This window comes from Phoxinus phoxinus (genome assembly GCF_949152265.1).
Source record: "Phoxinus phoxinus genome assembly, chromosome: 8".
Lineage (NCBI taxonomy): Eukaryota > Metazoa > Chordata > Actinopteri > Cypriniformes > Leuciscidae > Phoxinus > Phoxinus phoxinus.
Genome location: NC_136883.1, coordinates 27,250,260 through 27,274,087, shown reverse-complemented (window position 1 = coordinate 27,274,087; position 23,828 = coordinate 27,250,260). Strand labels below are relative to the sequence as shown.

Genomic DNA, 23,828 nt, shown 5'->3' with positions numbered 1-23,828 from the left:
TCCTTCAAAAAAAAGCAGAATGTGCTCTGATTGGTTGGCTGGGTTAAGATCGGTCAACGGCTTTGAGCTTGTTTCAGAAACGACACACTACTATAACTCAATCAGGCCTTGTCCCTTTTTTTGCATATGCTGTGGGCGAGACATATTTAAAAGAGGAATAATGAGACGTGTACGTTCCAGGGAGTTTAGACACATTGCTAACTGATATAGAGAATAACTCCTTTTTCATGCTCAAACTGCAACATTACACTGAATAAAGTTGAAATTGTAAAAAAAAAGGAAGCATAATAGCTCCTCTTTAATATGTATTTTAATTTTTAATGTTCTGTTCTGTGTTGAGCTTTATTGCATGCTATGGCCCAGAAAACAGACCTCTTTATCAGCAAACACATATCTGCAGAGACAAGCAAGTGGCACACTTATACTAATGCCCTGACTGCCCTGTGTTTGTAAAATAGGATGGATGCACCCATTAGGATATTACTTTTAGCCATTGTAATTCAATGGCAGTGTCGTTTGGAACTGCTTTGGACCACTTTCTGAGCGAAAATCACCTTTCCCAAACTCAGCATCATTCTCGTTCTAAGTTCATCTCTCGGTGGGATTCAGTCACATGGCTTAACTCGACTCAACTCCACCGGACCCCAGATCAGATCCGTGCACAAAGATGCAGAGGTTGATGAAAAACAGCTGCGCCATAAACTCTCCCTTCGCTCTCATGTCTGGGACAAATTGTCGTTGTCACCCCTGCAGATATTTCGGTTCCATATTGGCAGAAAGAGCTGTACAAAGGAAATAAATGTGACAGGGAGGCAGGGAAATATAAACAGGGGGAGACGGCCCATCAATCAGCCATGGTCAGACTCAGAGGGAATCAGACCCCTTCTGTGGGTGCAGTCCGTTCTGCCAGCCTGTCCATTAACTCCTCGTTAAAGTTCACACTGCCGCTCGCCATCCATTCATCTCACTCCGTTGCTTAACCCTCTGACAGCCTTCACAGGTTCAGTACACACACAAACACACATACACTTTCCAAGGTTGGGGAAGCTACTTCGAAAATGTTGCTTGTCAAGTTATTAGCTACTCATATTTTAAAGTAATTAAACTACATTTATACTACTACTACTACAAAAAAAAAAAAATCAATGGAAGTAAATCAATGCCAAATGTTTTTGAAACAAAAAAAAAGCTTGTTGAATTGCACTACTTAAAAAAAAATATGCATTGCAATAACCGTGGTTACATTTTAATGCATTGTATTTTTAGGGCTTGCATTTTTATGGGCTGAAATTCAACATGGTTGCATAATCAAGCTGTGATTGTGAATATTTCAATTCACATTTCACACACATTTTCATTATTAAACATTCAATAATCCATATTTACCTTTCAGATTTCACTTACAAAATATTGATTCTGGTTAAAAATACAACCTATAATATTCGACAGGCAATTTTCGGTCCAGTTTATTTCACTTTACAAATTCCCTTCCACATATTCAACAGAAAATTAATATCACATCCGGGAACTGCAGGAATAGCAGTAGATTACATATTCATAATGAATAATATCTATCATCCATCTATCCATCTATCCATCTATCCATCCATCTATCTATCTATCTATCTATCTATCTATCTATCTATCTATCTATCTATCTATCTATCTATCTATCTATCTATCTATCTATCTATCTATCTATCTATCTATCTATCTATCTATCTATCTATCTATCTATCTATCTATCTATCTATCATCTGTCTGTCTGTCTGTCTGTCTGTCTGTCTGTCTGTCTGTCTGTCTGTCTGTCTGTCTGTCTGTCTGTCTAGAAATAGAATAGAAACAAACTTTGTTGTATTATTTTCATGTTATTACTGTGAAGCTGCTTTGATCTGTATTGTAAAAAACGCTATATAAATAAAGGTGACTTGACTGATAGTAGTATAGAAATGAACGCCATTAACCAAGATTAATAAATTATGTAAAATTATTGTTATAGCATGTTGTTATTTCATGTTAGCTACTAAATAGTGTTGATAATTGTAAGAGTATGTGAATTTATACCTTGATATATTATGATTATTATATTTGAAATTCATAATTTTAGTTTGATATGTCAACATACAGTATCTGGAACCTGCCTAAGTACCCACTGGTAAGGAGAAGGCAATTTAGCTTGACATGATGCAATGCTTGGACCTCTTAAAACAATGCCGTTTCAAATGGAGACTCCCATAAGCAAAGATGTGCCAAGCTGTGCAAAGTTTATTCAGCCACTGAGGATTCTGGAGCATGTGTTCAGACGAACGTTCACTTGATTACTGTAAGCTTAAGCAAAGACTGTGAGAATCATCAAAGCTCTTGGTGTGGTATCACCAGTCAAGCGCGCGGACACACCACACACACTCATAGATCCATCCTCTATCTCTTTCACACTTTTTTTTTTTGCCTAGTGCAAGAGCTCACCGCCTGAGAACTAAACCGCATAACCGAGCTAACAGGAACCACTACTTCAGCTTCATTTCCATAAATTATCATGCCTCAGCAATGCAATACATAAAATCTAATTTATTATCATAATAAGGCACAAAAAGCATCTCTTTGCATCGGTTGAAAATCATAACCCTGTAATTAAGTCAGAGAAAAGCAATTTATCCATGCTTCAGAGAGGCCTTGCCACTCACAATCTTTCCTGTTGGCACCTTTTGGATAGTTTTAATTATTTAACCACATAATGGCTGTGTCTCACAACTGTTTCCCAGACTAATTCCACCGTGCTCATTATTAATGTCAAGAGGAAATAGAGATCAGATACAGTTTTGTTGCAGTCTATATCCATATGACAGGCCTATATTTTATGAATTTACATGAAAATGAGCAAAATGGCATCCTGTGGCACACAATGGGTCGTGCAAGATTCTTCCCCTCCCATAATCCTATTCCTCTTGGACCCCCAAAGTCATTCTATTGGCTGAAAGAACATTAAATGGGTACTGAATTCTGCACCTGATACTGTATAAGTGTATGTACAGTATATTACTGTTCAAATGTTTAGGGTCAGTCAAAGATACATTAAATTGTTTAAAAGTGTCAGTCAAGACATTTATTATGTTCCTACAGATTTCTATTTCAAATAAATGCTGTTCTTTTTAACTTCTGATCAAGAACCCTTGAAAAAAAATGATGGTTTCCACAAAACAATATCAAGCAGTACAACTGTTTTCAACATCAATAATAATAAGAAAAAATTTATTGAGCAACAACTCATCATATTAGACTGTTTTCTGAAGGATCATGTGACACCAAAGACTGAAGTAATGATGCTGAAAATTCAGCTTTGCCATTACATGGATAAATTACACCTTGAAATAAAAATAAATTAGAAAACAAGTATCAAATGGTTCATTTGAAATTAAAATATTACTGTTTTACTGTATTTTTTATCAAATAAATGCAGCCTTGGTAATAAGAGACTTCTTTCAAAAACATAAAAAAAATCATCCTGACCCCCAAACCTTTGATCGCTAGTGAATAAACTGAGTAACATGGCGTTTAATTCGTTTTTTAATATTATCTAACAACTGTTAATTGTTATTTAATGTATCAGCATACAATAAAGTGTAAACAATGACCATGAGGACGTTGCCTACCCTTTACGAGTAAATAAGATAAGAAACATGCTTGGAATTATAGCTCCATTCCATTCTATTCCATTTTTATTTATATAGCACATTTAAAAAAAAAAAAACAAGGTTTACAAAGTGCTGAACAAGGTATAACACATAAAAGTACATATAAAACACATAAGTTTTATGTTTTTAGTTTTTAGTACATTCTACCAATGTAGCGAGGCCAGAACTGGTGTTATATGCTCATGCTAGCGCGTTCCGTTTAAAAGGCGTGCGGCCGAGTTTTGTACTAGCTGTAAGCGTGAAAGAGAGGTTCGGTTTACGAAGTGCATTACAGTAGACTAAACGAGTTGAAATAAAAGCATGAATCACATGTTCAAAGTGTTTAAGAGATAAAACCGGTTTAATTTTAGACAAAAGCCTCAAGTGATAGAAACTGGTTTTAACAACGTTATTTATCTGTTTATCAAGTTTAAAAACATTATCTATTTTGACACCTATTGTCACTATGGGTTTCACATATTGTTTCAGGTCGCCCATAGCTGACACTGTGGAAGTCACAGTGCCAGGAGTCTTCACATTTATCACGATACATTCAGTTTTTCAGAGTGCAGTTATTCTTTTAAGCAACCACTGCAGAGTAAGTGAGACCTGACATGAACCGAACTCTTCCCTCTGTCACCTAACTCAACGCGGCTCAGAAGAGACTATTCTGAATGCCGCATGCTTGTTTTTTCTGGGCTTTTTTTACGACAATCTTTAAGTTCCAGGAACTCAAGGATAGAATAAGGGGTCGGTAAGAGTTTCCCAAGATGCGAAGGCTGCAGTGTTGTTGTTAATTAAAACAGACAGCCATACTACAGTATTGCATTGTTGAATAGGGACAGAGGGACCTTCAAATAAACACAATGCACTCATTTACAATCACCGGTGATTAATCAACGCTTATAAATTACAGCAAACTTAAACTTAACTCTGCAAAAGAGTTCATTTAAAACTGGCGATTAATTAATGGTTCGCCCACACATACACAAAGAGACAATTAATATATACAAACCCACGTAATGTACTTCAGGAAAAGTCAAGTGCGATTCTGAAAACTTTTAGCATGTAAATGGATTTTGTGTCACTGCAATACCATGTAAAACCCAAATACATTTACACAAACTATAGGGCAGCAAGATGTCTTAAATTAATTAAAAATGGCAAATATCAAGGTAGTTCTACATGAAAACGGACATATCTGGAGAAAAATCAAGAACTCTGACATTAGTTGGCAGCATAGAACCTTGGCACACTAAATTGACAAATTTGTCATTTGTCCTGCCAACAAATGTCAGCGGATCTAAAACATATTGGCAAATTTAGTTTTTATTTCCATCCTCCAGAGATATTTTACCATTTTATGTTTCCTTTAATATGTTTTAATCTAGCTAAGCAAAACGACTAGTGAGTTTCAGTTACAGTGAATGTCCAGGATAACAAATTCCACATTAAAACAAGTAGTTGTCTTTAAAACATAAAACAAAAAGAACATGCATTAACATGATTACAATAGCAATCATTTTTAAGATGAATCACAATTATTTTAGTTTATACTTCTAATTTCTAAGTTAAAAAAGGTTTGAAAACAAGAAGAAATACATAAATAGAAAATAATAGCCTGTGTAGGGTGACCTTTGACAATAGACCTTGGAGTTATGAAGGTTGAGATCTTCTGCTTTAATGAGAGGAAAACTGGCCTGTCATCTAGACACGGCCTGTCATCTTTCAGCACTTGCTGAGTGCTGCGTTTCCAACACATGCTAATGAGAGAAGGGTGCGCAGGAAACTGAACCCACAAACGAGAAAGTAGTTTGGTCAGGTCCTGTCTGGAGAGCAAATGTTCATCAAACATATTCCAGCATGTTCTGCATCTCATTAACTGTCACTATCACCACAACCTTTCCAGACTGCACCAGCAGATGCGTAATACACAATCTGAACAACGATGTCAGTAACAACTTAACATTGATAAACAAAGTGAGAAATTTTGAATTAACTTTAAATATCACCCAGCATATTGGCTGCGATATATAAATGAGCATTTGTTAAATATCAAGTGTGGTAGTGTGATATTGTTTCACTCGAACAGCACAGATGATACAGCGTCTCCATAGACTGCAGCTGTGACTGAACAGCTTTCACTACTGACAAATATATATCTATAACAAAAAAAAAATCATCTTACAAAAACTCTAATGCACATAAGCAGCAATAAATCCAGTGCAATCTGCAACATGAACAGATATTTGATACTACAGTCAGATGAGGAATTATGCAGTAATTCGAATGAGAATTTAACATGCATTAAATAAAAGCATACATCAGACCTTGAATTAAGTCAGCTGTGGAACACCTAAAGAATATTTCTTCTTTTTCCCTGCCATTGACAGATTTTCCGTCATTTATGATACAACTATGGCAGGCAATCCATGTTTATTACTATTACACATCTTCTAAAAGAATACAGAACACAGGTGAAGAAGCAGGAGAAACAAGCGATAGAAGCATTGCTTATGCACATGTAAAATAACATAACCATCAAATATTAAACAGCATAAATCAAAACTGCCTTATGTTACCGAAATGTCAACCCAGGAAGGGTTAACAACTGTGAAGCTTTGGGAGTTTTGATGGAAGCAATCTCCATCTATGTTTTGACCATCGTTCTAAATCCGATCTGGATGTATCTTCGACAAAAATGTGATTTTCTCAGCTTTTTGTTCAAAATGTTGCTTTTTTTTTAAATGTACCAATTCAACTGTAGATAAAAAATAATGCATATTAATTGTATTTATTTTTAAAGCAAAGTCTCTGTTCTTTTTTTATATATATATAAATTGCATGTTCGGATATTCAACCAACAAAATATTCAGGGGGCCATGACAGTTTTGTGAAAATTATCAAAAATGCTGGCGCTGGCAGACTTTTTTTTTTTAAACGCTGGTGGGGAAAGAGTTAAATTAATACACAATGAGTTAACATCAACATGAAATGCCAAATGTAGGCTTGATGTTATGCATTTAGAATTTTAGTTTTGTATTGTTTAACACAATGGTTGATTAATTGTTTAATCTCTAATTTCTATTTCTTCTAATTATTTTTATTTAATGAGATTTTTCATTTCAAAGTAGCTTATCTAAGGTATTAACTGGAAAAGTGAGTGATCTAAAACTTTCGACAGGTAGTGTATTAAAACAAAAACAAATAATAAGCTATATTCTATCAAATAAAAACAAACTTTTAAATTGAAAAAGCAATCTAACATCTTCCACAACGTGACAAATTCCTGATCGCTTTACAATGTGTAAATTATAAGTGTCTTCTGGAACGTTCACTCTTGATCTCGACAATGTGGCAAATAAGGAGATGTGAGAAACTCCCTACACAAGCAAGCTCCAGCCATCTTCTCCGTGTCTCTCACTTTCTTTTCTCAGAACTTTAAACTGTAGCACAGCCAAAGGGAGGAACAAAATTTTGAATTATGTATACAGAGCTGTTCCGAACACTTTTTTTTGGAGCGAGATGAACTCAAAGACAGCTTTGAAGCAGAATTGGACTGGGATTTATGCACTGATCTAGGGGAAAGCGCTACATTTCGGATGTGGAGTACCCGCAGGAGAGCGACCGCTACAGCAGGCTTCAGTCTCCCTGTGTGGACAATATGACCATGTTCAGATAGGACTAGGCGATAAAACGATAATGATAATTATCAATAAAATGATTTTTATTATAATATTTTTATTGTTCCTCAATACAATTAAAACATAAGTTTGATAAGTGTTTGGTATAATGTTCATGCACTATGCAAATAATTCTGCGCATGCGTGTTACATACGGTCGCAGTGGTGCCAATCACTAATAAGCGTTGCCATTTCTGTTGCGTACTGTATGAGAAACACAACAGCAAATGCGCCAATACGAAAACCCAAGTGCAGTTGCTAGCCAATTGCGTTCATGCAACAGCTGAAAAGTAATATGATTGGCTGTTGTCATGACGGTCGCATCAGCTCCACGCTTACTGCAACGTTACTCGCTAAACCACATCACGTGAACACTAAACAACGCTGTGAGATCCATTGAAAATTGTTCAAAATCGCTGCAGAGTTCTCCCATACAAACCACAAATCAAATGCCTCAAACATGAGAAACATTGAGCCCCAACAATACAGTTAGAAGGCTTTTCAATCCAACATTTACCATGATTTACTGTAAACATTAATGAACAACTGAGCCAATAAATCTAATAAAGTACCCGAAGTACAAAAACTGTGCCAATGAAAGAACTTTTATAAGCTAATGTAAATAGAATCGCATCCATTTCACAAATTCTAGCCAGTGTAATTCTCAGCATCGCTCCTAATGACCTTTGGCGGTGAGGGAGCTCGCACCCAACGAGCCTTCCCATAATTCTGATAGTGTCTGTGTTTGTGATTTCCCTCAGGCTAGCAATGATGCACAGCTCACCTTATCCTGACAAGCCTGACAGAGCTAAATAAACGGATGGGGATGGAAGAAAACTCTGTAAAACCTTTGAGCAAACACATCAGAGACCCCAAAATCTTAACCATGTCTGACATGCTCCCCTGAATGACTAATTTAGAGAAGCCCTCACAGGCTCTTCAGATAAAGACTGATTCGAGTTCAAATGAGAGCTTCAAACATGTCTGCAACATGATGCCGTTGAAAAGCACAATGATTTGAAGTGTGGCAGGTTTTATAAAAAACATTTATTTTTAATGATGCTAAATGTATGGATCGCTGTTAGAGCCTAAACAATCAGACCCTTAGAACAGGGAAATTTCCTGTAATTCATCAGATTGCATCGATAAATAGCAAACAACCAAACTCTAATAAATAATTCTACTGAATCCCTCTACACCATTTTCCTTTTATCTTTCATCAATAGGGAGAAAAAACTGTCAGGATCTGAAAAGCGTCCTTGTGAATTATAGTTTCTTCTGTACTAGCTTGTTATGATAAATCTAGAGAACAACATGTTTGTATGGAAAAATCAATGACAATTCTGTCAGTTTAAAAAAAGTACACTATTCAACAAAATTAGAGTAAAACGAAAAAAGAATCAGACACCAAACAAGACCTATTAATGGTTCCTTTTTCCTCTATTTCTGTGTTTTCAGAATATGAACGATTACAATAGAAACAAATACAACAGTTGCTTTTAAACTCCATCTTTTGACAGCAATGTGCACAGCAACGCACATGTGTCTCCGCGCTTCAAATCAAAGGTCTATATAATGACTCTAATAATCCTGTTACTATAATTATCCACTATCTGTCGGTCTTGATAAGTCTACTAATTCTGCAGTCATTCCTCAATTTTTATGCTCTTCTTTTATCAAGGGAGCCTGGTTACATATATTTTACAATGCAGTCCATAAGTACTATCATGGGACACAGGTAGACAGATAGATCAGTGGGGTTTCACTTTCTTTTGTACTCGCTGTCCTTGCTACGGGCCAATGGGGCAGGTTCTGCTAATATTATCAGAACTGTTACAGGAAATGAAAAAAGTGCATAAAAAAATTATAGATAGAAGGAAATAGAGATGGAAATATAGACAGAATGAAAGAATTATATAATGGATGGATAGACGGCGGACACACACACACACACACACACACACACACACACACACACACACACACACACACGTTTAAACAATTAGTATGAATTTCAGAGAACAACGTCTCCGATTTTTGGACCTGATTGTATAAACTAACATACATAATACATAAAAAGAAACTTCTGCACATGCCTTCCTTCTGTCGTCTCCTCTAAAGCTTTCCCGCTGTCCTTCCTCTTCATTTTCCTGCAGCCTGTTCTTTTTTTTCTTACTTAGTCCTGCCACTTATAGCCTCAGGTGAAAGCTATGGTACTTCAAAGAGCCTTTTACTGGGAAAAGGAGATCAAAAGAGGTGAGGCAAGCAGCGAGAGGACAGATATAGAAGAGACGAAGAATGAGGAGAGGACAGAATGAGAAAGAGAAGGGAGAGAGCTCATATGGTTTGTGATGAGGAGGGCTCGCTCTAACTAGCAGGACAGAGTGGTAATAATGGCAGAGCACATGATCACAGCGACGCACAGAGTTTCATTCTGAGAGTTTCATACACGCTCGGCGGACACGGCGAATCACAGGAGTTTGTTTAAATTCTCCTGATCTGAACAAGCGTGGCACAGCTTACACTGAGATCACGTTACAAATGCAAATGTGTAACATCACATCCACAGCGAAGAAGGTTGAGGGAATGAACAAGGTAGGAAAAGAGAAAGACTGTGAAAAAGCACTTCACTTCAGCTACTGTTTGATTTTATAACATGTGCTACAACCTTGCATTGCCTTATCGCTATATAAGACACTGTTTAAAAATCCTTATCCTGTAAATACACAGGCTAACAGACAACACAAACCAGATGCACATCATCTAAGTGATTTAGATTAGAAGCAATTGACCAACCATACTCGATAAGAGCTATCACACCGGGCTAAAATATTAGCCTATGCTTTGAGAAGGTAATGAGGTTTCAAGGAAATTAAAAAGCTATATTAAAGTAATGATCTGTCAAGACTCTGAGAAGTAGCAGCTCCAAGTGCTTAGTCAATAATGTAGTTGGGCTGCAAGATGAATGCCTGGCCAGATGGTCAAACTCTCTTGTGCAGAGCCGTGTGCTCACGTCAAATATTTCTCTGAGAACACAGCAAATATATTGAAATAAGGACAGAGAACAGTAAGACAAAAATAACCACACCGAGACATGTCTAAGTGGCAGGGGCCTGTGAAATTTGTTCATAAAAGTTATTCTTCCCATGTCTGGCACAAACAGTGTAACAGAAACAAAACATTTTTTGTCAATATTGGCTCTGGAAACGGTGCACTTGGTCCCATATGTAAGTAAATCAATCAGAAAGGTGCTCATGAGCTTCCCTTTTGTGCCAGTAATGCTCTCTCTCAACAGCCACATCACAGTTGACGGCTATACAGTTTATGCAGCATTACAACACAAAAGTGTGTACTTGGAGGAACAAAGACATAGATTCACATTTGGGACAGGGTCATAGTCATAATTATGACATCAGCACCAACCTTATACTCTGGCTTTGTAGGTAGTCCGGGTCAGTAGCGTTCAGCATGGCCACAAAGCTCCCAACGGGAATATTTTCTCTCCTGATGACAACCAGGGGATCTGGGAAGAACACCGGTCCTTCATTCACATCCATAACTGTAATGTAAACTGTCGCTGTAGAGCTGTGGCCGTACACAACATCAGGGACCAGAGGGTCTTCGTTTTCTACTTTTATCAGTAGTGTATGAAACATTGCACTTTCATAGTCTAGAGGCTGCGAAAGACAAAAGACAAAAGGAATTATGAACGAGTGATCAACTAACCAGCATGTAACTATACCAAGCAAGTGACTCTGTATCATTACACTTCAATTAGTACATGCTTTCTTGTATAAAGCAACTTTTTTACAACATGAGCATGAGTAGGGGTGTCCAGTCCTGCTTCTGAAGGGTCACTTTCCAGCAGAATTTAGCTCCAAGACAACCGGCTGTAAATTTCTAGTAATTCGGAAGACCTTAAATAGCTGGTTTAGGTGTGTTTTATTTGAGTTGGTGCTAAACTCTACAGCGGGAGTGTCCAATCATCCTCCTGGAGGGCCAATATCCTGTCACTATCCTTAGTTTAGCTGCAACCCTAAATAAACCCAGTAGAGGCAGCTAATAAAGGTCCTCAAGATAAGAAACTCACAGGCAAGAGTAGTAGGGCAGGCACACACCTTCTCTACAGGAAGGTGTCCCTTTAGATTGGACATCCCTACCCCAAAAATTACCACTTTATCTCTGCAATTTAGTTGCAAATCCTACATTAGTGGCTCATGAAGGTCACCTTCTTGGACTTGAACCTTCAAAGTTTCAGATACCAATCGAGATCCTTGATCACTTTTGGATAAGTGGTTAAATTCTGGGTTATCTAAGAATTGGTACCCTAAACTTTAAAGGTTCAAGCCAAGAAGGGGATCTTCATAAGTCTTCACCATTATGATGCAATCAATACATTGAACCAAACACATGACTGAAAGAGGCATAACACACCTTTACCACTGACAGCATTCCTTCATTGTTGTCCAGGTTGGTCTGTATCTCAAAGTTCTGGTTGGGATCTCCACTGATGATGGAGTAAATGGCTCTCCACGCTCCGGTGGCTGGGTCGTCTCTGTCGTCCACCGTCAGGTTCACTACCACGCCGGTGGATCCCTCATTCACAGATGCCTGGAACTACAGCACATATTGCTTGATCTGTTAAATGTTATAAACCAGGACATTTTATTAAACCAAAACTTTAGCATTTGTTATTACATGTACAATGACACATTATTTGAATTTGCTGTCTGTAATCAATATCAATATTTATCTTTCCAATCTCTTTATTAAAATAAGACGGAATGAGCAGTGGAGGAGTTGCGGGGTGTGGAAATGAATGCTTTGACTAGATCTCTATAATTGTGCCTCTTATGTTTACAGAGATTAACACAGCCAGGGGGACAGGGTCTATTGTTTTTGGCTAACCGAGCACCATCTTGAGTAATGAAAGAAGCACTGATCAACCTACGGCTGCATCAATTCCTTCCTTCCTTGTTTGGTACACGCAGAATCTCTGTCTTACATTAACCTCCCTCCTACTCTTCTTTCTGTCCCTTTGTCAAAGATAAGGCTTAAGCTAAGCCTGTATGAAACAGCTCTTGTCCTGTTTTTGTCACTGAATGAAAGCCACTCTATTCAGAGTGTCACAAATCTCCATAGTCCTTGCCCAAACCAGCCCAATGTCACAGGCCTGTTTGGGGAGATGAAGTGTTCCTAGAAGGGCCAGATGAGCTCTGGTCCCCATCAGCTCTGCTATCATTTCTGTTTAGTGGCTTGTGAAGTGAGCACCCCTTCTATGCCTCAGGGATGTGCTCCCTTTATAAGAGCTGTCCAGCAGGGAGGGTGTAGAGGGCCAAATGCAAATGTCATCATTAGGTCCTGAAGAGGGTGCTGCTGGATCTGGGTGGCAGGATGAATTAGAGAAGTTTGGAAAGGGAAGCTCAGCAGTTTAAACCCCTGTGGGACAGCAATATTGCCACTAAGCCCTCTCTCTAACTAAAAGCTTAATGCTATTGAATTAGGAGCCACAGTTGTGAATAGGGCTGTCACTTTACGTTCGGAAATCGATTGCACAATCAATCGGACCAACCAACACAAGTTTCGAAAACGAAAATAGGGAACTGATTTTAACGTGCTTCTCTCGGAGCACGTCCAGCTCGTCACAATACGCCCGCAGCAAACGCGCGTCACACAGCAACTGCAGGCTCTGACAAACACACATAACAGCAAATTATACTTCTGCATAAGGCGTCTCTTTTTACAACAAAATTTTTAATTCTGCCGGTATTCAGACAGTCTCGTGCATACAGATACAGACTACGGGCTACAATCGCCTACGTAGGCCAAATTTGTTTGACATTACTAATCGTAAACACAGCCATGTTGAAGCCTGCAGTAATGTTTTTCATTGATGTTATGACAGTCAACTCTGCTTATTGTTTTTCGAGAATGTCGCACTCCTGTTTGTCATTGTGCACGAAACTTCACACCAATAAATTATCAGAAATATTGCTGACTTGTGCACGTCTCAAGCACCCTCTTAACGTTCGTCTAATGCCTGTTCGTTTTCCGTGGATTTGCCTATATTTGGCGTTGAAAATGGAAACGTCTTTAGGTTTTAAAATCAATTCAATGAACACATATGTCTCAAAAATATAACAGGATTTTTTCACAAAAGTGACAGCCCTAGTTGGGAACCATCCAAGATTAACAGTGAAACCCTTAAAGCCTAGGAGACACATCTATATTGACGCTCAGTTTGTTCACTTGCCATCTCTCTCTCTCTCACACACACACACCATTTATCCTAAAAGCGTAAGACCACATTGAAAATGTTCTTTTTCACAATCTGCTGTAGACACAGGCAAGCAAAGACTTTTAGCTTCAGTCATTTTATTACACCTGAAAATATAGATTTTTCATTTGTAAAGGCCCATGTCCCAATAAGAATAACTTCTTCAGTAGTTTAAAGACATAACCTAGTGATTTTGATCCTTACGAGTGTGTGTGTGAGTGAGTGAGTGAGTGAGTGAGTGAGTGAGTGAGTGAGTGAGTGAGTGAGTGAGTGAGTGAGTGAGTGAGTGAGGGAGTGAGTGAGTGTGTGTGTGAGTGTGTGTGTGAGTGTGTGAGTGAGTGAGTGAGTGAGTGAGTGAGTGAGTGAGTGAGTGAGTGAGTGAGTGAGTCCACTCTTGGAGTTGGCCTCAAATGTAAGCCATGCTTTATCCTTTCCTAAAAATAAATCTCCATTTCATTGTTTTATTTCTGAAACACAGGCCTTTAAACCAGTCCCTAAAACCTGTGTGTGCCTCAAAGGAGATGAGATTGTGCCTGTCTGAAGGCCATGAAGCGATTACATCACTTACATATTACTTCAGCTCCAATGAGAGGCTTGTGTCTACAGTGAGCCCTGCAGGTGTATCACTGTCACAATCACAGCGGCGGGAGATACTCTCCCGCTATCAACCAAGATTTTATCACGTGTGGAATAAACAATTAAACAAACGTTGTCACAAATGTTTACAGAGGGACACGAATGCATCCCCACAGCCTCACGCTGTGCATCTTCACTTCGCTGACCGGTCGTGTTCCATTTAATCATCTGGAGCAGTGAAGCGGTCAGATGGATGTATTCAATCTTTGTTGGCTGCTGATACCCTGGCCCTGCCATACCACTGATAAGACCCCAATCCCTTCGAGTTCACAAAGCAACCAGCAGTGTGACAAACGGAGAAGTTATCAACCCGAGGCTAGACCTCAAAACTGAGAGGACAGGGTGGATTTGTGTGTGTGAGGTAGATGTCGCCTAGTTGAAGCCCCCCAGCAACAGAACACAGTGCAAAGAGAGAGAGAATGTGGCCAAAGCGAGATAAATCACTTCTTCCAGAGCTGCCGGTGCGGTGACACCCAGAAGCCAAGAATGACTTGGATTATTTGGCATGCCATTCATTATCAGTAATGTAGCGCAGTGTGACAGCATTATTGGAGTTTCGTTTTGACCTGCGCTACTGCTTTTAGTAACAAATAGCTCCTGAAAATTCACACCTGATACTGTAACCCCCCGTTCATCTTGACATCTGTTCGAGGAATCAACTCAACATTCATGACCTTTCGAGAAACTCTGCCTGACTTACAAGTCTCAAATTGCACATCTCAAGCCGTGAATGCGAAGAAAAAAGCTGCATGCTGTTTTCACAGCTTAACAAGATTCTTGAAAATAACACTTTCAACGTGCAGCCAAACTTGGATAGCTTTCGAGGTGAAAGGCACTCCAAAAGGCTTCAGAGAACCAGAGTCATGTGAAGGGTCTCTCCTGATGTGCCTGTGGATGACAATACAGGTGCCTTTTATGCCACAGGAAACCTCACTCATACTCTTTCTCTTCACAGCCTCTCAGAGTGACAGACTGAGACGTTTCACAGTCTGACGGCCCTTCATTCGGTGTCAGTTAATCCATCAGAATCTGATTGTAAGGGAAGGTCTGAAGAATGGATTTGAATATGGTAAAATATTTTAAAGGAATAACTCACAGCAAAATGAAAATTCGGTCATTACATTCATTCCCATGTCATTCCAAGCCTGTATACGACTATCTTTCTTTTGTGAAACACAAAATAATTTAGAAACGCGTCTCAAAAATGCTTGAAACATTCTTCAAAAAAATCATCTTTTGTTTTCCGTAAAAGACGGAATGTCATGAAGAGGAATAAATGGTGACAAATTTCATTTTTGGTTGAACTATCCCTTTAAAGAGAGGATGTAAGTGCAAACTGTTGCTCCGTCGTGACTCGTGACAGCATTTTGGAAATCAGCGATGCATGAAATCAAGCTTTCGTAGATGAAAGCTTGGTTTCAGGTCTTATGTTAATTATTTAAAATGAAATAATAATATTTAAAGAATTATGTTAATGTCAATACATTGCACTGTAAACCTGCCATCTTACTTTTTTAATCAGAGAAAATATATGTGGAATAATAAATAGTGTAGACATCATTTAATTAAGCATATTGCACTAGCCGAGGGAGTTCAATCCTGCTTATGGAGATTTTCCTTTCTTCAGAGTTTAGATCCAACTCTAATCAAACACACCTGAACCTGTTAATCAATGTCTTGGGCTCACTTGAAAAATTACAGACAGGTGTGTGAGAGCAGTGATGGAACTAAGTGCTAAACTAAATGCCAAACCCACAAAACGAAGTGCTGCATCCTAATTTGTTTTCTCCTGCCATGCATTATAAGTATGCACTTTGCTGGTAATGGGAAAGTACAAACTTTTGTATGTTTTAAAATACAGTACACCAGTTTTGTGGTATAATACTTCATTAAATCACTATGACCATCGCATGTTGCTCACTTTGGCATATCAGTGAATCTCAGGGGCTGTTTACACGACACAGTTTTCGCTTTATCAATGGTGTCGTCTGTACGTGGAAAACTCAAAGGAAAAACATCTCCGGCTTAACCATATCGTTTAGATTCATTATAGTTTTTTTTTTTTTTTTTTTACATTCACCTTCCAGGCACCTTAAGCATATCATATTATTTTAAGTACTATAATTTTGGATGCTATAATTCTATTAGTTTTGCATACTGGAATGAAGCCTAAGTGTACCCCTTACCTAATATGACAGCTTTGCAAGAAGACATTTTACATACAGATAACAGCCTTGTCTGAATGCCTGGCATCTTGCTATCTAGCAATTTCTATAACTGACACATTTCTTCATCTTTAAGGACACTATCAGTCTGAAGATGTCATGACAATATATATATATATCACTGCATCCGCTGAGATGTAATGAAATCCCTGACTGTTCACAAACTGATTTTATTTATGAGGACATGTGAACTAGTATAGGTCTCTGTAGTCCATTAAATACCAGCTGGATTTCACAGGACAGATGGGAATCATAAAAGTATCTTGAAGTTATGACTTGTAGTCTTACATTTAGGGTTGCCAAACGTCCCATGTAGGAAGGAATTATTATGTATTAAGAGAACAGACTTGTGTTAAAGCCATATGGGATGCAGTTTGTTACAGTAAAACAACTGAGAATGCTTCAGTATTTAACAATTTGAATAAGGTCGGGAAGTGTCAATGCTGACATTTTTTTTTTTTTTAACTGTACTCGTGGGAATATGATCTACTAACTACTAAAAAAATTAATAAAACAAATCCCACATCATTCAGTTTGACCTGATTTGTTGCGGTTAATTAAAATGACTAAAATATAAAGCATTTAAAACTGCAATTCTGTTTATCTTGAAACATTCATTCATTTGTTTAGAGTTATAATTTGACTGGGTATAAACTAAATGTAAGTGTAATGGCGTGTGACTTTACAATTTATTTAAAAAAAATCATTTATTTTTAACAACAGATGCAATGAGGCTATATGTCAGTGTGCCAAAATCAAAGTGAATTAATCTCAAAAGCATTTTAGCATTTCAAGTGTATTTTCCATTAACAATTGTTTTAGTACTCGAATAGTTGGAAAGTAACAAATGCAATACAAAAATGATGAGATAAATTCAGTAAAAGATAAATGTTAACGACTCTTTAATGAAAATTCAATAATTGACCTTAACTATTAAACAAGGATATTAAAACAAACCAATTTCAAATTAATATTCTTTAACTACATTGTTGCCATATAAACAACAGGTCAGCACAGTTCCCTGACCCATGTAGTATTATAAAACTGGATGTCTGGATAATTACAATCAAATTAAAGCTAATCAGAACAGATGAGTTTAAAGTGAGTTTGAGCAACATAATTGACAGGCTCATCAATCTTTTAAACTTTATACAGATACAGCTTATAATATTGTTCACTGCCTTTTTTATTCTGCTGTGAGTTTTGCCCTGGAACTTTTTTTTACAAACACTTTCTTAGCCCCAATTTGAGCAGAATGTTTAATCCATAAATGTATGACAGTTACGTATGTAACTAAAAGTCTCAAACAATAAGAATTTTGGCACAACTGTATTGATTTAAAATATTGAGTGGAGTGCTTTCAGGTATAACAACCATTCAGTGCTCTCCTTGAAACAAATAATAAAATCCATGAGACGAATGAAAGCAAACACCCACGCATCACTTCACTAGCTTTGACTGTCTCCACAACAGAACTGTAAACATGCTAATATCCGCTAATTGAAAATTATAGTTAATAAATCTTTCACTCTCTAACTCTCTCATGTGGATATTAAATGGTTGTACCAGAAAGGAAGGATGTCATTTCTACTCTGTATGCTTAAATTGAGCCTGAATAATCCTGAATGTCAAATATTCCATATGTAACTAGAACCACATGTTTCACTACCTCAAAAATACCAATTTAATCTGTCTATATATAGTAGTAGGAAAATGTTCAACAGTTGATCTTAAATCTCTTACTAAACTGATGTATACTGGTAGCTACTCAAGCTCATACCGAGTGACAAATGAGGGCATGATCAAGTCATCATCCCACAAATGAATATGTCTGTTCTTGATGGATATGAAAATGACATATAGATGGCAACAGATGCAGTATAACTGCAGCTCATGATGAGCAAAATCATAAATGCATAAACATCCCGAAAACTAACAAGCTGGCAAAGCTATCCGGTACATTGTGAGACAAACATGTTGATTTGTAAACAATTTAAAACGCAGAAATGCAAATTAAGAGATTCCAAAGAAAATATTTGCATAATTTGAAATATGCTAAACCACTATAATGTGGTCTGGTGTTTTCTTCTTTTTCATTTTACAAATGGAAAGACTGTCATACACACTCAGCCCTGTCATACACACTGCTGAGAAACATTAATTTATATTAATGCATGCTAAATATGCTGAAATGACTTTGCAGATTTGATAAATGATTACACAGTGTTAGAAGCTGCTTTTCCTTTCTTGACATGCCATGTTAGCATATTCTGAGTAAATTAATTCAAGTTAATTGAAAGGCTATTCTATTCATTTTCTTGGAAACACAATGTATAATGGTGCTTTGATATTAATATTAAATATCCAAAACTTCCATAGATAAAACTTCATATAACATTAACAAAAATGATTTGGTGCTTAACAGATCAGCAGTTCAAACATGAATTTGCATGGATATACATTCTATACATACAAACTAGTACATGAACTGTTAATCACTTGACTGATCTGTTGGTATTGAAAAAAGAAATGATCTTAAGAAAGGTTATGTGTTATCAATGTACAGCATGTACTTTAATTTCCAGACTGTGGACCGTCAGCCACTGTAGTTTATTCTACAATTATGCATGTTTTCTAGGCCTGAAGATATTTTAGAGTGTCTCTCAGAGTCTCCATAGACAATAAATGGCAGAACATTCCTTTGAAAATCTGTGTTTTTGAAGTATCATTATTAGAAGTGCTACTATGGGTCTGAAAGTGCCCTTCATGATTACTTAGCATCAGGCAGCAAACATAGTCACCTATTTTTGGGAACAGAATTGTCATGGGTAATTATTTTTATTTGACTTTTCAATATATGTGCCTTTGTCAAGGACAAATACATATGTTTCATTTAAGACGTGTTATTGCAATGCACACCATACATACACATTTACACTTTCCCCTTTGATTTAAGCATTCACGTCTACTGGTCAAAAGTTTGAAATAATTTTTAGATGATTTTAACGTTTTAAAAAAAATATCCTATTATGCTCACCAAAGCTTAATTTATTTGATCAAAAATAATGTGATATTGTGGAATAGTATTACAATTTAAAATAACCATTTTCTATTTGAATATAATTTAAAATGAAATGTAATCATGTAATGGAAAAGCTGAATTTTCAGCATTATTCCTCCAGTCTTCAGTTTCACATGATCCCTCAGAAATCATTCCAATGCTGATTTGTCACCAATTTCTGAAGGATGATGTGACACTGAAGACTAAATAGTAATTATTATCATTACTCCAAAATGTCTGTACGCAGATGTCAATGAAACCGAAAGTCATTTTGGGAAATTACTTTTCATTCAGTCCAGTGAGTTTGAGACTCAATATTCTGCTCAGAAACTTTAAGACATAGAGGAAGAAACAGTACAAAATCCATAAATAAGATTCAATGACCATCAATAATTGATGGTGTAGCTGAAAGAATTGAGCTACACCAGAAATGGGGTACCTGAACTGGGGTCCGGGGGCAGTAGGGAATGGGACATAATTTCATATCATGGATAATATGAAGGCTAAAACTGATTTTCTAATGTTGATAACCACATTATTTTCACTTCACAAATTGGCATCTGGAAATGTTATCTGTCCTCTTAATGGAGGGGGGGAAGTTAACAGGAGAGTGGGAAAGGTTGCTAAGATAAATAATGAAGGAGGAATATTTGCAGAACCATAAGGTCAATCAATTAACGAGAAAATCAAGTGGGAGTCAAAATGATTCAATCCATAAAAATATTGAGTGAACTACGGCTCTATTTGCACACAATGGACAAAATGTAAAAGCCACGTATGGAAGAGTGAAAGGGAACATCTTGAACAGTCCCTTCTTATTTTCCTCTTTCCTAGGTCAAGAACCATCACAGTCTAAATGACTTCAGTCCAATGACTGCATATGGTCCCACATATTCCTTGGTTCTGTTCTAAAACCAGATAAGATGCCTTATTGTCGGCATCCTTTTGGTATAAATTGAAACTTCTCTCACCTCATCCACCATCCATTGGATTTCTTCTTTTTATTTCACTGAACTTTTTGCACTCTGGCATCGTCTTCGCAGTAAAGCATACATGAAACTCTGCCCTAAAATTTGGCCAAAACAAGACATCTCAGAATGCAGTATAAGTATTCTGAGGTTGGCAGCCTACATAGGGAGTTCAGGAGTTTCAGGGAACAAAGCTAATCACACTGAGTAGTAGTATTCATTTTATATGTTTAAAATCATCCTGAGCATGTCTGTGATATGTAAGAAAGACCTTGTAAATCAAGACTGCATGTAGTGATGTGCCATGTGTGGTACATGTGGTTTTCACAATACAATGGTAAACCAATGGTTGAATTTAATAAGAGTAGATTCCTAATTCGCCTTTGGGTAAGCCACGCCCTAGAATGTAGATTGACCAATCACAGCGCAGCCAAGAACGAGCTCCCACAGAGGGTCCGACACTTTTTCACGGCGCTCCATTGACTTCAACGCAGGCGGCTCATATTTTTGGTCTCGGCAGGCTATTACGTCGTCGTTTTATTAAAAATATGGTTAAACGTTGTGCCTGGGGCATTTGTAACACAGACATGCGTTTCCCAGAGAGGTTGGAGGGGGGGTCCGTTTTTTCCCCTTCCCAAAACCGAAGTTAAATACTGACAAGTGTCGTTTTTGGATTAAACTGTGTGGACGTCCTCAGTCAGCGAAACCCCTCAAGATCAACAAGCACACTTTTGTGCTCTAAGATACATTTAGCTTTTAACCTTACTGTGAAGTTATACTAGTTAGACAGTTTTATGCTGGTTTAGGTTATGATTTCGGTTCTCTGCCCTAATTGTTGATGCGCTAGCACACGCTGCTAATAAATACAAATTTATACTCACGTAGTCCGTTTGCTTTGTAAATAATAACGATTATAGAAGTGAATAGAGCTTGTCAAATATGCCTATCCAAGAGAAAAAATATGTAGCAATAATAACACCCCCTGCCACCCTGGTGCTAAGGTGTTGGTGCCATCATCTGTAGAACTTGGTGGAACCAGTGCCACTGCTTTTAAATGTCAGCCTGGAGCCCTGTAAAAGCCCTGTAAAAAGTCAATTGGCCATTGAAATAAGAACATCCATCAAATCAGAGTCGACCCCCAAAGTACACCCGACTTTTGTTACAATCATGTTGCGACTTGTAGCCATCATAGTTGATGTCATTAGCATTTTGACGGAGGCAGCGGCGTGCTGTCAATGCAGGGGAGAGAGGCAGCTCAGATAAGCTGTCACTTCCCTTGAGTGACAGGCATGATAAGCCGGATCAGTGGCTGCTGCAACACTTGGAAGGGGTTCATCGGAAATAGATGCCAGTTATCACAAAGTGCCAGTGGGTGGGCGGGCATGTACATACCACCTGCGGCAACCACCACAGCCTCTGGTCTCTCCCTCCACAGCTCCAAGATCCCGAAACTGGAAGCAGGAGTCGGAGTCGGAGGGACCCGGGGAGACAGAGATAATAGAGGGAGCATGGATAGGTCTGCAATTATCCTAATAATACACCCGCTGCGGGACACTGTTACGTGACCCCATACATTGACCGAGGCCTAGAATTATCTCTGGGCAGACCATAATTCCCTAGTCACACACGGCAGACATTTATTTTTAAAAGACGAATGTGCAACGGTGGCCCGGATGTTAAATACATGAAATGAATTGAGGTCAAAGGAAAAACAATATAGCTCTGCTGTGCTGCTTAGCGGAGGCCAGGCGGTCTGTCGATGTGCAACAAGAGGCACAGATTTTAACGTTGCTTGATCTCCTTCAGGTTCATTTGAGGATATGATCTCAGTGCTGTAGTTTAAATTCCAATTGATTTTCACTGTGATGAGCAATTTACAACATAAAGAACCAGATATTGAATAAAAGATCTCTGTGAAGCTCTGCTGCTGATGCAAATAAATAATACAGCTTCACTGTGTAGGCTTGTTAGTTTTTATTAAGAGTTGTATTGGTCTTACAACGCAGTGAGCTAAAGGGTGGATTCACATTTCAGTGGAAATGCTACAACACTACTGAATGTAAATGCATCCATTCCTCTAGATCTGATTGGACCAGTTAATGACAATAAATGACTGGAAATGATAAACTGTTGATATGATCATACAATATACATATATCTTTCTGAGGAATACTATGCAATGATTGTAAATGCCAGCCTGTGTTTATCATAAAGTGAAACATCTGCTAATTAAGAAAAAATGAGGAAACGTGAGAAGATGCCATGTTTTTCTTCACTTGTTTCATCTAGAAATTCGATAAAGTTCTATAAGTTCTATAAAGAAGTTAAGAGTTTCTAAAGTGAAGAGACTTTTGCTCTTTTGCAAAATGTGTGAGAGATAAGGAAGTATTATCTCACTTCTGGGGAAAGTAGCAATCTAGGCTTTATCGTAGAATGGTACATGGTGAAGCAGTATACGCAGTATAAATAGGCCAAATACATGTCATATAAAATGGTGGATTTTAGGAATTTGTGGGGAAGAACAGAGTTTGTTTAGAATTTGATAAGAAAGTGACACAACAAACATAGAGATAGTTATGGCCAAATATTTAAATTATGTAATCATTTATTTGTGCCATTCCAACCTGCTACCACTTTCTTTCTTCAGCAGAGCACAAAATAATACTTTTTGAATTTTGGCAACCAAACAGTTTTGGTCCCCATTGACACCCATTGTATGGACAAAAAAACAGAGACATTTCTCAAAATGTATTCTATGTTCTACAGAAGAAAGAAAATCATACAGGTTTGAATGGCATGAGGGTAAGTAAATGATGACAGATCTTTATTTCTTTTTTTTTTTTTTTTTGGCTGAACTATCCGTTTAAATCCTCAGGTTGTCTACCAAAAGACACAGCCCACACTGGTTTGCTGGTCTTAGCTACAGTAGTTTAACATAGTCTCCGAGCCTGGTCAGGCTGGTGCTTGGGTGGTTTAGCCTGGAGGCCAGCTGACTAAGACCAGCTAACATTTTTCAGAAGGACTGAAATTTCAAAATGTTCCACTTTCAAAGTTGTTTTTCATGAATATTTAACGAGGTCTGTCAGATATATTGGCCTGTAAGAGGAAGAGGAGGGGATATTCTGCTGATCCACAACTACAGCTCTCTAGTCCCATAGGGTGGACTTGTGCCAAAAGCAAAGACATGCACTCAAAAGGCACCTGTGAGGAGACAGCAGGCTTTCCTACTGCTGAATTCCACAGTGTAGTCAAGAGATTTTTTCAAGCGTGTGCAAAGAGGAGGTGCTGCAGTCAGCTCTGACTCTGT

At 37.8% G+C, this 23,828-nt stretch overlaps 1 protein-coding gene across 1 annotated transcript in view; it reads right to left on the bottom strand.

The window, feature by feature from the left end:
* Window positions 1-23,828, bottom strand: part of cdh13 (cadherin 13, H-cadherin (heart)) — a 352,089-nt gene that overhangs the window by 39,968 nt on the left and 288,293 nt on the right. The window contains exons 9-10 of the mRNA XM_079621335.1: window positions 11,789-11,971; window positions 10,778-11,031 (exon numbers count right to left, since the gene is read on the bottom strand). Coding sequence (XP_079477461.1) covers window positions 10,778-11,031; window positions 11,789-11,971 — 437 coding nt within the window. The remainder of the gene's footprint in view (window positions 1-10,777; window positions 11,032-11,788; window positions 11,972-23,828) is intronic.